Genomic DNA, 17852 nt, shown 5'->3' on the forward strand with positions numbered 1-17852 from the left:
CAACACGACATTCACCCAAAATGAGGCTAAATCCAGTAGTCCCGGTATGTGCTCCACCATATGCCCAAGATCATGCATATACACATACCGTTCACAATCTAGTATTTCGCCATTGTACCACAAGGAGCAATTTTAAATAGCAAGTCCAAATTTGATATTAAGGTTCAACACAAGTTACAAGCCTTGGGCTCACAATTCAAATTAAAAGGGACATGAATCATGAAGTTTAGTGTGACATGATAATTCTCCAAAAGACGAGTACACAGCGGAAAAATAAAGCGCGCAACGAGACGGAGCCTTGCTCAAGGACGCCGTCGACACCACAATAACCTACTCCTCGCCCGCACCGGGATCGGCGGGGTAGAAGTGGCCAAAAACAATTTCCGGCTCACCTGCAACTTAGTTAAGAAATATAGCAACATGAGTACAAAGGTACTCGCAAGACTTACGCGAATAAATAAACAAGGAGTATGCAAATGAGGGCTCACAAGAAAGCTTTAGGGTTAAGTTGTTAGCATAAGCATGAACTTCCTAACCAAAACCTATTCTAGCAATCCTAGCATTTTTATTATCTTGCCCAACCCACCATAAAATTTTAGTTAAATATTGACCAACCATAAGAGGTGACATGAGCATCATACACCACGTGCGACCAAGACCGATACAACTACGAAGAATTCGTCGAAACTTGAGCTTGCTCATAACCGAGAGCGCGGCAATTCGAATTGATTCATTAACCTTGCAAGGGTGTACAACTTTACCCACACGACACAAGGACCATGCGACTCGCCCAACCGATCACGTTGGGTGAGGGGGTACTTGCATCAACCATTTCCGACGAGTTATAACCGTTGAACATCACGCCTAACTTGCGCGGAGAGTAACCTAGGTCCACCGGGGACACCCCTAAGCCTCTCTACAAAGCCCCACGGCCACGCATCTAGGACCGTGCATCAACGATTAAAACTAGAGGGTATTCGGCTTATCCACCCCATGAATGGATATGTGGTAGTACGATAAGTGCTCAATTTCCAAGGTCATCCACGGACGGTCCTTAATCGGTTCAAGCGGACTAAGCCTCCGAGACTCCTTTCTCTAGGCCCTACCTTCCGCTCGAACCCAAAACCACACTTCCAACTAGACCGATCCGACCCAACATTCCGACACCGGACAACACGTTTAAGATAACACAAAGTGGGTGAAACAAGTGATCCTATTCCAATTTTCCCTACAAGATATGCACCAACCCTAGACACGACTAAGCATTTAGTTAAATGAGTTGCAAGTGACTACGTGTGCCAAGGGCATGGATAAACAAATCAAGAGAGGGCATTGCATGAAAGTAGGACCGACGATGCAATAGATAAATATTTAATATAAGCATAGATATCCCAAGTGAAATAACTAAATTTAAGCAAGTTAAATAGGTCAAGGAATCATGCTTAGCTGCTTGCCTTGGTTCTCTTCTTGCTCAACCACACACTCGGCTCCCGGTTCGGCTTCGACGGTTGCGGAAGGCTCAACGGGTTCGTCCTCCGGAGTCTCGGTCACTAAAATGCATGAATGTTATGCGTGCATTAGAATGATGCCGATGACATGAAATGAGATGATATGATATGGATTGGAATGAAGCACCACTCAAAGCAAGGAAGCGAGCTAGCAAGAACACATCGAAGCGCGATTAAAGCGTAAATCTAAGCCCGAAGGCGAACCTACTCACAAAAAAAATGGCAAGAGAAATTCATGGATTTAATTCTGCACATAGAGAATCTCAAGAGAAAATCCTAAGAGTTGGATTTGCAGCTAAATTAATTTTGTGGAAATACTTATGATTTCTGCAAATTTCAGCTATTAGAATTAATTTAAATCTTAAAGGCTACTCAAAACATTTTCAAAAATCCTAATAAAATTACCAGAGGTACAATACATGATAGCAAGGATAACAGAAGTGGTTTTATCATTTTATCAATTTCCTACCAAAAGATATTCATTTTATAAGATTGCAGGCAGCAAAACTAAAAACACATTAAAAACCTATCAAACAGTATTGGAACAAATACACAACTAGCACTATGAGAAAAAGCACTTTACAGGGAATATAACAAACTTTAGTTTGACATTTTTAGAGCTCCATAAAATAAGATTAACAATTAACTTTGTTTAACAAGAATAAACTACAACTTAAAATACAGGACTCTAACATGCATAAAATTAATATATCTAAGCAGATCTACTACAGAGGATTCAAACAAAACAAATTTCACAATTTTTAGAGCTCTAGAACAATTTCTACACATTTTACAATCTTGCAGCACATATAAACAAAACACGACAGCCCCAAAAGGGTTAGGGCCACCCGGGCCAGCACCCAGCGGGCGCCGACAGGTGGGCCCGCGGGGACCGGGGCCGAGTCAAGGCCAGCCGCGGCCTTGACCCGCCGCGGACGCGGCCAGGGCGCGCCGTGGCGCGGCCCGCACGCGAACGCGCGCGCGTGACGTCGCGGCGGCCGGCACGGGGCCGCGGCCCACGGGCGCGAACGCGCAAGGGAGGAGCGCGCGGAAGCAGCGCGGCAAAGCGGCGAGGCTCACCCGCGGCGGGGCGACGGCGGAGCGGAGCGGCAGACGGCGGGACGGGGGAGCGCGGCGGCGGCGGGCGGGGGCGAGCGTGGGGAGGCTCGGGCGGCTGAGGGGAGGAGCGATTGAGGGTCGGGGCTGAGCGAGGAGGTGGCGGGGGAGCTCTGCGCGCGCGGAATCGGGCGGAGGTGGAGCGACGGTGGGGGAATTGCGGCGGCGGCGGCGGCTCGGGAGAGGAAGGGGCGGCGCTAGGGTTCGGGCGTACGGTTCAAATGGGGAGCGGGGAGAGGAAGGCGAAGCGGCGGTGGAGAGAAGAGAGAGCGGCGCGCGGGACTCGAAGGGGCGGCGGTGGCCACGCGGGACGAGCCAGCGGCCGCCGGCGTGCGCCACCGCGCGGGCGCCCAACGGGCGGGCGCGGAGGCGCGGGAGGCGCGGAGGGGGAGGCTGACGCGCGGGCCCGGGCGTGCGGAGGAGAGGGGGAGGAGGCTGACAGGTGGGGCCGGGAGAAGGAAAAAAAAGAAAGAAGCACGGTTCAACTTGTAAAATCAAAAACATGTATTTCGCGGGCTCCAAAAATCACCAAATTTTTACTGAAGCTAGATTAAATCACCAAGAACACAATGCAACAATAATATCATAAAAATCTAATATGGATTGCTCACAAAAATTCAAACAACAATGCAGTTTTCAAACTTTCTAAGAATTTTATGGCTCGGCAGAGACACCCAAAAATTTAGTAAAAATATCCAAAATTCTTCATTTGAAATCTAGTATTTGAATAAAATATTTGGGGGCACAGACACATATCAGTTTTTAAACTTCCTTCACAACTTGCACATAAATCATATAAGAAAAATAGATGCTCATGATGTAATTTAGTGCATATGATGCTCCTTGGTGCTTGGATGATGCTCATGATGATGTAATTAAATTTTAACCATGTGGTTTAATTTGTGGGTCGTGACACATCTGATGTGGGTTATTTGGCACAAGTCACTCTCAGTCCCAGGAAGAGGCCCAATCGGTTCAATTTCAGGCTATTCAGCTATGAGCCTGTGACAAGCTAGAGCTCCAATATGCAAACATCAAAGTACCACACTTCTGTTCTGCAGTGCCCCATCCAAATCAAGAGAGGTAGACATATGCTACGCATGCATAGAATGCTACTAAACCTGAGTCATGTATGCATCATGACAATGGACTTCTGCCGGCGCACGAAACATGCATGTGGTCACTAGTCTTGGATAGATACTGGCACAGACTAGGAATGGGTCAAGCTTAGAGAAGTCATTCGGTAGTAAACACAGTGCGGACCTGTTGGACTGTATATTCACTTATTCAGGCAACAATGACAGGCAGCAGTATCGCCTCTACAGTTTCTTGCTAGGACTACAGACGTCCAATTGGTCAGGGAAAGACATTCCTTAAGGCACTGTAAATTTATTTCGACGCAGGATCATGGTAATAATCTTATGCTTCCATAATTACAAACACATGGAAACTTGAGTATCCTAGTTTTACTCACCTTCTCACCTTTTTCAGAGCAGCATGAAATGGAAGCATCAGTCGGTGCCATGCTGACAAAGTTAGGCACGAGCCATGGTCAGTACACTGAATTACACTTGGCACAGTACAGCTTCAGCCTTCAGGGCTCTCACATCTCTTTTGAGTCGCAACCACAAAGCTTGTGGATAGTGTGGAACAGACCTCCCAGTTTTTCTTCTTAAGAACAGACGTCGCGCAAACTCTGACGAAGATACTCAAGTCTGAAACTCTGAACCCCAAACATCACCGATACGTAAACCCAGCCCAAAAGCGTAAAGATGTAGTACCCGCCACGGCCGGCTCGGGCCGCCGTATTCATCTGAGGCTCGACCGGTCCATAATATTCCAACCGGGCCGATCATTTCGTCCTGTTCAGTCTTCCCCGATTCGGCCCCCTTCCTCCGCGCCGCGAAACCCTAGCCCGCCTCCATGGATGACCCTTCCTCCGCCTCCAACAAGCGCAAGCGCAGGCGCGGCCGCAAGGCCAAGGCCTCGCCGCCCTCCCCTGACCGGTCCTCCCCTTCTCCAGCTCCCGCCCCCGTCGCGGCGGGCCGCCGGGGCCGCAAGCCGCGCCGCCATGAGGCCCCCGCCGACGCGGACGCCGCGCGCCCGCCGTCCCCGCCCCGCCGAGGGGAGCCGAAGCCCGTGGCCAATGGAGGCGACGCGGTGGCCGTTGCGGTGTCGGAGGCAGCCCCCGCGAGCTGGGATGAGGTTGTGCGGGTGGTGCCGTGCATGGACGCCGTGGTCAAGGTGTTCTGCGTGCACACCGAGCCCAACTTCTCGCTGCCGTGGCAGCGAAAGCGGCAGTACAGCTCCAGCAGCAGCGGGTTTATCATTGGCGGCCGCCGTGTCCTCACCAATGCCCACTCCGTCGAGCACTATACCCAGGTTAAGCTTAAGAAGCGCGGCTCCGACACCAAGTACCTTGCCACCGTCCTGGCCATCGGCACGGAGTGCGACATTGGTGCGCCCGCTCTATCCTTCCCTGCCACTGTCTGCATTGTTTATTTTTTTTCTCTGGTTAATATCTTTATTTTATCTGAGTTTATCCAATGTAATCGTAATGCCAAATGCATATTAATGGCTCTGTTGTGTTCTTAGAGAAAGGAAACTTGAGATTTATCTATGAATCTGTGGATGTTAGAGCGTTTTTTTATGAAATTATGTCTCGAGACTTCATACAGTGTAACTTGAGGTCATTTCTATTTGTTCTGCAATCTAACTTGATATTGTTCTATCAATCTCAGCGCTCTTAACTGTCAGTGACGATGAATTCTGGGAAGGAGTTTCACCTGTTGAGTTTGGAACATTACCAGCTCTTCAGGATGCAGTAACTGTTGTTGGTTATCCGATTGGAGGAGATACCATATCTGTGACAAGTGGAGTGGTCTCGAGGATAGAAATACTTTCATATGTTCATGGTTCTACAGAACTTCTAGGCTTGCAGGTAACTTTTTGTTCCTGAAACTATCATCGCTTCAAATAAACCTTTTTCAAAAGATGTTGCTGAAGCTGCCCTTTTGAGAAATCATAACCTATACACTTACCAATTTGTCTAATATGGACCTTGTCTTATTGATAGATAGATGCAGCTATTAATTCAGGAAATTCAGGTGGCCCAGCTTTTAATGATAGAGGCAAGTGTGTCGGTATAGCTTTTCAATCTCTCAAACATGAAGATGCGGAGAATATAGGCTATGTGATACCCACCCCAGTTATTACTCATTTCATCCAGGACTACGAGAAATCTGGAGAATACACAGGTAAAAAAACTAGTTGGATGATATTGACATCTGCAGTCTATAGCTGTATACAAGTGAATGGGTTGTCATTCCTGCATCATTATTATTTATTATCATGGGGTATCAAATGAGGATTGTTTTCACCTCGGGTAGAACCTGCCATAATGCAATGTGCTGATTGATAAGGCTTGACTGTTACTTTAATTTATAGTTTTTACCGTTAATGTCATCATGTATCACCAGATTAGAGCCATTAGTCAAATAGAACCATCTGGTTATTACAATTTCCTCTACTATTACGTTGCAGTCTGTTGATATATCACTGATGCCACCTATCACTCTGCTGGCTGATTTATCTATTGTCCTTGATGATCTTTTTATGCGAGTAACAGTATCAATACTTATTTTATGAGGACAATCTTTAAGTCGTTAGTAATGTCATGTAATAATTAGTACTGTGATGTTCATATTTATCTCTTTGGAAATTTTCATATTCCTTGATGGTTTTCACCATCTTCTTTTTTTTATTATTTTAGGCTTCCCTATACTTGGAATTGAATGGCAGAAAATGGAGAATCCTGATCTCCGCAAATCAATGGGAATGAAACCAGATCAAAAGGGTGTTCGTGTTAGGAGGGTGGAGCCCACTGCTCCCGAATCTGGATGCCTAAAACCATCTGATATTATTCTTAGCTTTGATGGTGTTGACATTGCCAATGATGGAACAGGTTAGTCACAACTTCATAATTTATGAGTAAATATTGTTTCAACTCAACTTTTAGCATGCAGTGCACTATATTTTGATGTACACACGTGAACCTATATGTTATGCATGTCACTGTTATTGTTTTGTAATTTTGTGTGTACGGTACTTCTAGTGTTGTTTGCTCTAGATGTTGCGTTTGTCTCTTACATACATTGTACCTTGTGTATGGAAGTACCCCCTCTCGTCACAAATAACTTCTCATTTCAGACAGCAACACTGTCACCAAGACACTAGTTTGACCATTCATTAATAATATAATGCATGTTTTAAATGCTGCAAATTTTGTATTTTTTAAACTACTTTTGAAGGCAAATATAGCCATACCGTTTCCGAAAGTTCATATGAAATGTTTAAAGAGATATTGATGACCAAAGTTCAACCAGAAAAACCCGAGAGTATTGTTGTAAGCTATGCCAAATCAAATAGAAATGGCGAGTTTCTCATGCTAATTTGTTTCTAATCATTTTTTTGGTGAACAGTTCCTTTCCGGCATGGTGAGCGCATTGGCTTCAGTTACCTGGTTTCTCAGAAATATACTGGAGAGAAAGCTCTTGTTAAAGTTCTGCGTGACTCAAAAGTTCATGAATTTAAAATAAGGCTAGCAACTCACAAGCGACTAGTTGCTGCACACGTAAAGGGCAGGCCACCATCATATTACATTGTTGCTGGCTTTGTTTTTGCGGCTGTTTCTGTCCCATATCTTCGATCTGAGGTTTTATATAGCTTCTTTCCTCATTTTGCTTGCAATGCATTAAAGAATCAGCAAACAATAGTATATCATCCATTCATTGTTAGTGTTAATATGATTTGTTGAATATGAATTCATGGAAAGTCTAATACTCTACAGAGCTAGTAGCCCAAATACTGATGTCTCAACTTTACTCGGTAACTTCAAACACTTTTATGTACATTGTGGCCACATGCTGTATGGTTAAACAATGATCAGTGCTACAGTGCATGTACTCATTGATGTATGTAGCCAGCAGCCACTGAGAAGCTCCTTGATTTGAAAATTTATTTAGAGCTTTTAAGCTGTATATTCTCTATTGATATTTATTCCTGGATACATTTAGCATTTAATATATTCTCTGGACCCCACCCCATGGAAATCTGTGTTGAAGTGGCAAGCAATTGTTTTAGGGGTGTAAGCTATGATAATCACCATGTACTTAGATGTAGTAGCGAATGCCAAGGTCATTAGGAGTTGCATCATCTGGTTAATGACACAAATAATCATGTGAAGCAAGCCCCTTGAGATAATATTTTAACCACGCATGAAGCAGTTAGTGTTAGTGATATGCTTGGCGAACAGTTTCTTATAAGTTCCCCTAGTTGCCACTTTTGATTCATCCCAAGAAGATTTTGAAATCACACGGGACTTTGTCTAAATCCTAATATGAATTGTAATGCTTCAGCAACTAGTTCTTACATCCCTTTGGATGTAATCTTATTTGTGAAAATGTTAACTGAGGAGCTTATCTTCCATACCTTAAGCTGATTGATGTTTCTTATATATCAGTATGGAAAAGATTATGAATATGATGCGCCTGTCAAGCTGTTGGTGAAGCATTTACATGCAATGGCAGAATCACCTGATGAACAGCTTGTGGTAGTATCACAGGTTTGAAGTTCTTCATGAATAATTTTGTGAGATTAGTCATTTTTCTCCATGTTCTTTAGATTTCAATTTTGATGATGCGCACTGTATGGGCAGGTGCTTGTGGCAGATATCAATATCGGTTATGAAGAAATTGTCAATACCCAGGTAATAAATGTTTCCTGTTATGTGTCACTAGCATGTCATTTGAGCAATTTCCTGCAGATATATTGTTGCTGGAGGCTTGAATCTAGCCACACTAGGACCTCTTCCTAAATGCTTGTTCTGCTCCATTGTGGTGATGGAAACTGTTTATGCTGTAGGTTCTTGCTTTCAATGGTCAACCTGTAAAAAATTTGAAGAACTTAGTGACCATGGTGGAAAATTGCAAGGATGAATTCTTAAAGTTTGATTTGGAGTATGACCAGGTATCCTCTTGGCCCCTTCCTTTTGTGACTTTTTCCTGCTACAAGCATCTGTCATGCTCATGCACATTACCTTAAAGTACTTGGAAATTGCTGATATTGGGTAGGCGATTTCACCCTCGAATTATAGTTGCACTCCTAGATATTTCATAGTTACTCAGATCTCGTAGATAATATCTCTTGCCACTTTGGCCTTAGACAGCCAGACTGGTCTTATCATTATATCATATACTGGACGATTGTAATAAATAGTTAGCCATCACATCGCATGATGAAAAACTGTTCCAAAGCAACTGTCTAATTAGACAAAACTAATTGTAGAACCATGGACTAATCTAATAAGATATATTAATCCATAATTAGTGGATGATACTGTAGCATCACTATTGCAAACATGGATTAATTAAGCTTATTAAATACGTCTCACAAATTAGCATCCATTTGTGAAAAAATTAAACAGATTTTATTTAATACTTAACGGGGCTTATTTAATACAAAAATTAACCAAATCGGAGCCGTAATTGTTGCTTATATTTATTGACCATTATATGATTTGACAGATTGTTGTCCTGGAGACAAAAACTGCAAAGGCTGCTACCCAGGACATTCTGACGACGCACTGTATACCTTCTGCAATGTCGGATGACCTGAAGGCCTAACGGGGGCATGATGCAGCCCTGGGCCATCAGGTGGCCCAAAAGCTTGGGCCTAATTTTTTGTTGAATTGATTAGCCTAGCATAGGGCCCAGTCCGTGACAAAAAAGAAACCCCATCCTATGAATGAAATGTTTTTTTGAGGGGTTCTTGGTGCCAAAGAACAGACTGGTGTCTTAGCTGCGGCATCATTGGAGGCTCCGAGGGAGTATCATCGTCAGATAACATAAGCTGGAGCTGTTACCAGCAGAGAGTCGACATGAAAGACGATAGTAGCTAGTAAGAAGTGGAGTTTTATTCCATGATTTCATTACAATTACATCAAATTGGTAAGAGAATGAGAAAAGAAATCACAACACTCTGATGCTATAGCATTTCAATCTTTCGCATTGTCAGTTCGCTCTCGTTTGTGCTTTGAGTACAGTCGCTCTGTTTGTGGATAGACTTAAGAAAGTTGTTTCCGGCGAAACGGTACTAGAAAAATTTAAGCCTCGTGTACCCAACTTTTTGTTTGCTTCGGCATGTACTTGCTTGGGTACGTCTGCCTTGTCTTTGTCACTCCGTAGTTGTCCTCTCGATCGGTATGGAAGATGAGCAGCTGGCTTCCACCTTCACGTCTGCGCTGAGGAGGATTGGATTCTCCGTGACTGGGCCCCTGCCACCTTCACGTTCATGCGTTTGCCACGGCCGTATCCGTTATTCCGCTGGAGGGCGAAGCCAAGCGTTCACTCCGCTTTGCCTCTTCCCTCTCGCGCTATGCCTGCCTGCTTGGTTGGTAGCTCGTCCGGTTCCGATGTCTTTTGGAGCAGCCATCCAGACGCACCAGTCTCATTGGGCAGGGCAGGGAGGCCTTGGCAGCTTCACGAGCGCGCGATCCGTTCCGGCATGCTTGTGTCGCCCTCGTTCGTTGGTGAGCCGTTAGTTCCTGCTACTGGTTGATTGACGCGTGCCTTTTGGAAAGGAAATCCCAGGACCGTGACGGCCTGCACGGCGCTGTGCTTCGCAAATCGCAACCGCCTTTGGATGTCGAAATGTTTGACGGGTAAGGTCCGGTGGCCGGGTGCAGTTGGGTTCGTTCAGTCCTGCTGGCACTACGCAATGGCATGCTCTGGTGGCTGAGTTCATCCTGAATCGGAACACATGGGTGAAGCTGAAGCAGGGGGCTCCCAACAAATTGAAAACCCCAGGGATTTTGATCGATCTCAGCCCTCTCAGCAGTGTACTGCATTGCGCAGCACTATATTTTTCAAAATCGTAGTACTATAGTCTAGAGTCTAGACGCTGGAGCGATAAAACCGAGACCTACCAGCACCCGGTAGTAACATGGCCGTTTTTTCAAACCGTACCGGTGGAATTGACGGCTCCTCCTACACCGGAAGCAACAAATTTCAGACTCCGGATTCAATTTCCGGTAGCCTTTCCCCTTCATAAAAAAAGCTCACGTACCAAGTGGCGAGCGGCGTCCTGCCTTCACTTCGCTCCTCGACCTTAAAGTCGGAGAGGAGGAGGAGCATGGCGACGCGCCCGTGATGAATGAATTCACAGGCCGTGCATCGGCGACGTTACTCCCCTTCTCCCTCTCTACCCTCTCTCGCCTCTGCCCTCTCGATGGCACTGGCAAGCAAGCAGCAGCTACTGCTAGTCTGCTACCACGGCGTCCAAGAGGTCGAGTCGAACCAACACGTCCTACATTCCAAGGCGCGCCGAACGTGGGCCGGGCCATTAACTAGGCGCGTCGCGCCAGCCGTACCCCGTCGCATGCCGCCACGCGAGCCCGGGGCACCACGCCGAGGCGGGGGGGCAAAGCGGAGGAAGGAAACAAACGTCACGTGGGCGTAACCAGCCAGGCAAGCTGCCTGCCTGGTGCCCGCCGAGGCGTCCCCCTCGGCGCCGCACGGGGAGGAGGATGCGACGCGAGGAGCAGCGGCGCCAGCCGCCAGCGAGCGCAGCCGGGGGAGCGGCCGGCCGCCGTACGCGTACGCGCGCTCAGTTACTCGAGCGCTGCTGCTGGTAGCTGGGGGCGGCCGGAGGCGGGTACGCGCTGGTGGTAGCAGCGGCAGGCAGCCGGCATGGGCGGGGCGCGGGCTCGGCGCGGCCTTTTCGGGTGGGCGGGTACGTGGTGGGGTCTGGTTCGATCCGGCCTCGGCACGCGCCGCGCGGCCGGCCACGTGACGCTGTCACGTACGCACGTACCGGCCGGCCTTTCCTCGTCCTCGGCGCGGGCGCGACGAGGACGCCCCGCTCCGCCGTGCACGCGTGATGCCGCCGTGAATGGCGCGCGCCAGCAAGGAGGACGTTACGTCGAGGTGGCGCGGTCTGATGGTGAGAGCTGAGAGCAGAGGATTTTTGCCTGCCGCGTTACGGGAAGGTGCCGCGAGCGAAGGGGCTTGGAAGCCTTCACCGAACTCGACCACCAAGTTCGATCAGCCGAGCCGGCCTCTGCACGGCTGTACCCGTATAGGCTGCAGCGCACTCCAGTGCATAGGATCTGCTGCTGCGAGAAGAGACACGGAAGTATATAGTGTATACCCACTTAATTCGTCAGAGTAAAAGTATACGCCACTTGGGCCAGCTTTCCTACCAAGCGTAATGATCGGATGTGAGCTGTGTTAATGATGCTAGCTAGCTGCGAAAAGATCGTGTGAACTGGAACCAAGTAGTACAAGTAGCAAGTGCGGCAAAAATCTTGCATCAGGAGGCCAGCTTTCGGCATTCTTTCACCAGTAAACAAACAATCTTTGTTCTTTCCCCAACAAACTACTCCTTTTTCCTCCTATCTAAAGCAAACATCCATGTACAATTATTGTGCTTTTTTTTTGAGTGCATGTACAATTCTTGTGTTGGCAAAGAAGGAATGGCCGGAGAAGAGGATGATTGCAAAGGGGCATCATCAATCTGCACGTCGGCTTGATTAGCCATGATGGCGGTTTGGGGACTCACGCATCAACAGATGGCGCTGCCGATCCGCGAAGAACACCACCTGGCACGTAGAGCCAAAACCTTTTCCGTTCATCCTAATCAAGGTGGCCGGGGAACCGAACAAGGGAGCGTGCACCGTGACAGTGGCAGCAGGGCGCGTCCTGCGTTAAGGAAATCGAGCGCCCACGTTGCCATCATTTGAGGCGGCGTCTGGTGCTTTGTCGCCGTGCAGCAGCAGCATCAGGCGATTTTTATCCTCTTGCGAGGCTGAGAAAGATGCTTTACACACACATGCAATTATATTATATATTTATATATATACTAACGAAACTTGATCCTTGGGATTTGCTCGGAAAATGCTGCGAGTTCAGTGTATCAGCAAAAGAACGGAGTCCTACTACAGACAGACAGAATGCACATCGATCTGGCGTTTGGGGTTTTACAATCTTCTTGCTGATGTGGCTGTTTTGTCCACACCTGATTATCGTTAGCGCCACTGTCAGCCTGCGCTGCTTATATATATATATATATATATATGTATATATATAAGGGCATCCAAACCTAAAATGGGTCTCCGACGGTACTGTTTCAGCCTCCAACAGAATACCTATACTGAAGATCCATTTTGCATGCTAGGAGAGGCACAAACTAAATTTGAGTATCCTTTCCTTTGAAAATCCATTTGCAGAAAGGGTTCTCTTTTGGGTCTATTGTTGGAGAAGAAGAAAAATAGGTACTGAACCCTTTGCGTGTAGTGCTATGCAAACGTAGAATGGATCTTGTATTTTAGGTGTCATTATTGGAGATAGTCTAAGAGACACGCCATCGCCTCATGACAAAAGCCATGAGGCTTTTTTTTTGGTCATGATTTGACCTTGTAAAATGGTGAACGCATGCATTTGTCATGATTTGACTTCGAAATGTCGTGTGAGTTATTTTTAATCTCATGACACGACTGTGAAAGATGGTGCTTTGTGAAGACGAAAGAAAATGATCCATACATCACTACTCTTTTCGTGAGAGGTGAGTTGGAAATGAAGGGAAAGGAACAGAATGTCATGATTCGTGAACAGCTTTTCTGTAGTACGAGCGAAACTTTTGTGATAATGAAGGTCTCATTTACAAATGATTTGATCAATGGAAGGATGCAATCATGGTGCGTACAGCGGGCCGGGGTGGCAAACATTCAAGGGGAAAACGATACAATAAGATGCAAAATGCCAGAACGACCCGTGCAAACGCTGAGCAAGCAAGGGCAGGCCGGGCGACCTGGTACTTCGTTTCCAATTGCTTTGAGTTGTTGGACCCAAGACTAAATATGCGGTCCATATCTGATGTAAATCAAGCGATTTAACTTTAGTGCGCATAACACGATAGGGCAGCATATATAGATTGGTTGGAAAAGAAAAGAAAAGAAAAAAAAATCAAATTTCGAGATGGCATTCGATTTCTGGTTCGGCGAAGTTTTATAGTGACACCAAATTAGCGAAAAAATTATAATAGTTGGTTTTGGTGGATGTGTTACCTTTTATTTTCCTTTGCCGCCTTTCTTCTTTATGTGTTGTACAAGGGTGTAAGTTTCTTTGCTTCAATTGCAAAACATAGCATCCTGAACATAATCTGCTTTATGCACGCCCATTTCTTGAAGAAAAGAAGAACAAAGGGTGCAAACATCACCAAACGGAGAAGAGATCCTCCAACTTTTGCCTACTAAGAGCTTTTAGTGGAGTAGTTGAACCTTTTCTATGTTGAGACTAGTTGACAGTTGAAAGAGGGGCGGCTGCTGCAAAATTCTGTATCAGCTCCCGTCACCCCCAATATCTTAACGAGATACCCGAGCCCTCCATTTGGTGAAATGAGTATTAACTTGCACAAATTATTGGGCACCTCTGCACAAGTTGGAGTTTCTCATTGTAGGCATTGTGTCAAGATCTTTTTTTTTCTCTATAGTGAAAACATGCAGATGCAACATATCTCTTGCAGCATTAAAAATCACAAATTAATTACTTGTTTGAAGATAAGCATGGTACTAGGTTTAATGCAATGCATGGCACCGTTCAAAAGAAAACCTTGCAAAAGTTAACCGATTCTACCTATATCAATATTTTTATATAAATCTTGCAACTGCTTCAAGCTTTAGAGGTTCAAAGGTTCTCGCTAGAGTTCAATAAAAAAATGTAGATTTTTAATGTAAGATATATAATTATTAGCATTTTCAGCAAAGCCAAAGATGTCTCAAGAAATCACCAAGTTATGTTCTCTCAACTTCTTAGGATCCGTTTTGTTGTACCAAAAACTCCCATATGATAAAAAGGATTCCCTTCCCTCACAAAATATCAACCAGTTCTTCTTCTTCTTTTTTTTTTGATAACAACCGCTGTCGCCCCCTTGTAATTTGTGGATAATATAATATAGCCCCCCAAAGGTTGAAATTTGTGGACCCATCCTAGAGAGAGAGAGAGAGATGGAGCTGCTTGATTGTACCAATAGCATGAGGAGAGTAGGAGACCAGGCGTAAAACGAAGAGCGAGAGGGGGAGGGGCGCTTCTCTAGGCAGTGGTGAGGTACTGAGGTGAGAGACATGTGACTCTCTTCACTCACTTTGCCAAGAAGTCACGCACCAAACGCCACCAAGAAGGCAAGAACGCAGTCCGTCCGTCCCTCCCCTCCCCTCCCCCTTCCGGTACCGTCTCATCGCCCGTCCTCTCCCGTTTCTCCCCTTTCTCTGGGCTCGGAGAACCGGAGAGAGGCGCGCGCGGCCATGGCGTCCAGCGCCTCCCGGTTCATCAAGTGCGTCACAGTCGGCGACGGCGCAGTGGGCAAGACCTGTATGCTCATCTGCTACACCAGCAACAAGTTCCCCACCGTGAGCACTACCCCCCCCCCCCTCTCCCCCCTCCCTCGGCAAAAGGGTTCTTATTTGATTTCTCGTGAAGTTAGGAGCTTTCATTGCAAGCCATGGTTTTTCAGTATATTTGCTGATTTCTTGTTTTCTTGAGGACTGTTTCCTGTGCAAACGCCCGAACTTTCTCAGCTTATTTTGGTTGCATTCTTGACTCATGTAGTGGGTTATTTCGTTGACCTCTACGAGAAATGTTCGATTACTTGTCGCTGATTTATCGAATTTGTGTCGCGCAGGACTACATACCTACTGTGTTCGACAATTTCAGCGCAAACGTAGTTGTGGATGGCACCACGGTGAATTTGGGCCTTTGGGATACTGCGGGTAATTTCGAGTGTTTTTTATCTGTTCTAATGTACTTGTCAATTCTATGTTTTGTTCTACTCCTACTCAACAGTAAAACGTAGCCGAAAAGTTTGCTTTTGGAGGATTCTTTGGATAACTTAAAGCTCACATCCCTTGCAGGGCAGGAAGATTACAACCGACTGAGGCCTCTAAGCTACCGTGGTGCTGATGTTTTCGTGCTTGCCTTCTCACTTGTGAGCCGAGCTAGCTATGAGAACATCATGAAGAAGGTGCTGATCTATCTTGGTTTCGTACTGTCTTAAAACTTTTTCTTAACAGTTCATGGTTTCGAATTTCCTAGAGATTTGAATGTTTATTCTTTGTGTTCCTCTTCAGTGGATACCGGAGCTTCAGCATTATGCACCTGGGGTGCCCATTGTTTTGGTAGGCACCAAATTGGGTGAGTTCGGTTGACAAAAAGAGAATTTTATTTCACTTATTGTATATAGTTGGGGGGCTTTGGTTTATTATTGTCTGTTTTGTCATCCTATCCTTTTAAGTTGTTAGCATCTCACTGTTGGAATTAGTTTGTTTTGGCTCCACTGATAGTGATCCTTGCAAATTTGTAAAAAAGAAAAAACAATGTTATGATTTGTGTAGTTGCCGACCAAACGGTTGACATGGAACTGACCACGAATTTATCTTTCTAGTGCAACTTAGTAAATGTGGAAAGCTTTAAGTTATGCTTGGTAGTGCAAGGAATGTTGTGTTTATATTTAATAAATCAACACTTTGATACCATAAATACAACCTTTAACATAAAGCAAAAAAGATTACCATAATTTTTGTTAGTCTGTGAACTAGCTGCTTTTCACTATTTTTATTCCCGTCAATGCTCGTCCAATTACTGCTGGGATGAGGAACCCTAATACTTGAAAGAAAAATCACTTGTTATGGAGTGGATTTAAATATTTGCAAAAAATGATGTTACCTACAGATCTTCGTGAAGACAAGCACTACTTGATGGACCATCCTGGGTTGGTGCCTGTTACCACAGCGCAGGTATATATAATTATATATTTTCAGTATCTGTTAAATCAGAGATTAATGCATTCTGCGTCCTTAAAGAACTTTTCGTGACCTTGCAGGGGGAGGAACTTCGTAGACAAATTGGTGCTATGTATTACATTGAGTGCAGCTCAAAGACACAGCAGGTAAAGACGTAAAGTTGTTGTAAGGGGAGCATGTGTGCTTGCTCTAGCATTTTTCCTTTCTTTGTATTATGATCTTGTAGCTCACAGATGCATCCTAGACAATCGGCCTACATTGAAATATTTCACTGACATGTAGAATGTCAAAGCTGTGTTTGATGCTGCCATCAAGGTAGTTATCCAGCCTCCAACTAAACTAAGAGAAAAGAAGAAAAAGAAATCGCGCAAAGGATGTTCCATGCTGTAAGTAAACACATCTTTTGTTACTATTGCTTTTCTGCATGGAAACTGTATGCCCTACTGAAATAGACGTCATTGTTATTCTTGTTTTTAACATAGGTTGCAAAAGATATTTCTTTTTGCTCCCAGAATCATTGACATGATGAAGATAGTGTTCCTTAGCAAATGTCTACAATCATAATTTATCATTTAAGGGGAGTCTACTCATTTAGTTAGTAGTCCTCCTTCAAATGTTTTAGTATTTTTTTTCTTGAGATGAAATATATTTACTAGTACATTTTTATACTGAGGACTAGTGGGTGCTGAATTTTTCCACTAAATAAGTGAATATGCAAAAGCATGTACTCTTGGTCCACTGTGACTACAGTAGTATGTCAGGATTGGCAATGATTTTTATACTAGTATATCAGGATTGGCACTGTAATTTATATCTCAGCCGTCTGCTTGGTGTTTTACCTCTGTGATCTTGCTATGCTTGTTGTTGCTTTTAAGAAACATCATTGTTATCGAAGTTTACTTGCTCTTAAATGTACACATCTGGTTTGCTTTTAAGAAATGCACACAAGTAATTTCTTGCTGACGTGGTTTGCAACCTTTTAACACCAGATTACTTGTGTTACGATTGCAGGGACATTTTCTGTGGAAGGAAAATGCTATGCTTCAAATCCTGAATGATTCAAGAGGAGGGTCTTATACATGACGAAATATCAGGAGAATGACCACAAGTTCGTGAAGCTTGAAACCTGAATGTGCCTGTTGCACATGTGTATATCTGCACCTTTGGTTATTAATCACTAGAGGTAGATGATTGAAACTAGTCTGCTTAAGCTTTGTGCACTGCTGGTGCGGTTAGATCTCTCTCTCTCTCTCTCTCTCTCTCTCTCTCTGAATTAGGCATTTCGACAGAGGCCAAAGAGACAATGAGATTTTGTTCTTTCATGGCGAAGTCACAGCTTTTGTGAATCTGATCTCGTCGTATTATCTGTTAGCTAC

The 17852-nt window shown here is 45.1% G+C and overlaps 2 protein-coding genes across 2 annotated transcripts; both read left to right on the forward strand.

Annotated features, from left to right (window-relative positions):
• The first annotated feature begins 4453 nt into the window (after positions 1-4453).
• On the forward strand, positions 4454-9697 carry LOC112902291 (protease Do-like 9). Its single transcript, XM_025971295.1, has 9 exons — positions 4454-5082; positions 5366-5565; positions 5701-5881; positions 6397-6588; positions 7106-7338; positions 8146-8247; positions 8341-8391; positions 8547-8651; positions 9209-9697. Exons 1-9 carry the CDS (start codon positions 4548-4550, stop codon positions 9305-9307), a joined length of 1698 nt encoding a protein of 565 aa, XP_025827080.1. The 5' UTR covers positions 4454-4547; the 3' UTR covers positions 9308-9697.
• A 5062-nt stretch (positions 9698-14759) lies between these two features.
• Positions 14760-17822, forward strand: LOC112881371 (rac-like GTP-binding protein 3). Its single transcript, XM_025946064.1, has 8 exons — positions 14760-15087; positions 15360-15447; positions 15589-15698; positions 15805-15868; positions 16406-16470; positions 16557-16622; positions 16759-16862; positions 17488-17822. Exons 1-8 carry the CDS (start codon positions 14983-14985, stop codon positions 17528-17530), a joined length of 645 nt encoding a protein of 214 aa, XP_025801849.1. The 5' UTR covers positions 14760-14982; the 3' UTR covers positions 17531-17822.
• The last annotated feature ends 30 nt before the right edge of the window (positions 17823-17852 follow it).

The sequence above is a fragment of the Panicum hallii genome, chromosome 1 (genome assembly GCF_002211085.1).
Source record: "Panicum hallii strain FIL2 chromosome 1, PHallii_v3.1, whole genome shotgun sequence".
Lineage (NCBI taxonomy): Eukaryota > Viridiplantae > Streptophyta > Magnoliopsida > Poales > Poaceae > Panicum > Panicum hallii.

What these genes read in the sequence shown, in the direction of transcription:
- LOC112902291 (XM_025971295.1), top strand. Translation starts at nt 4,548, where the DNA reads ATGGATGACCCTTCCTCCGCCTCCAACAAGCGCAAGCGCAGGCGCGGC. An exon ending in CGGCACGGAGTGCGACATTG is followed by an intron (nt 5,083 to 5,365) that starts GTGCGCCCGCTC and finishes TATCAATCTCAG; the next exon opens with CGCTCTTAACTGTCAGTGAC. An exon ending in TCCCATATCTTCGATCTGAG is followed by an intron (nt 7,339 to 8,145) that starts GTTTTATATAGC and finishes CTTATATATCAG; the next exon opens with TATGGAAAAGATTATGAATA.
- LOC112881371 (XM_025946064.1), top strand. Translation starts at nt 14,983, where the DNA reads ATGGCGTCCAGCGCCTCCCGGTTCATCAAGTGCGTCACAGTCGGCGAC. An exon ending in TGCCTGTTACCACAGCGCAG is followed by an intron (nt 16,471 to 16,556) that starts GTATATATAATT and finishes GTGACCTTGCAG; the next exon opens with GGGGAGGAACTTCGTAGACA. An exon ending in CGCAAAGGATGTTCCATGCT is followed by an intron (nt 16,863 to 17,487) that starts GTAAGTAAACAC and finishes TTACGATTGCAG; the next exon opens with GGACATTTTCTGTGGAAGGA.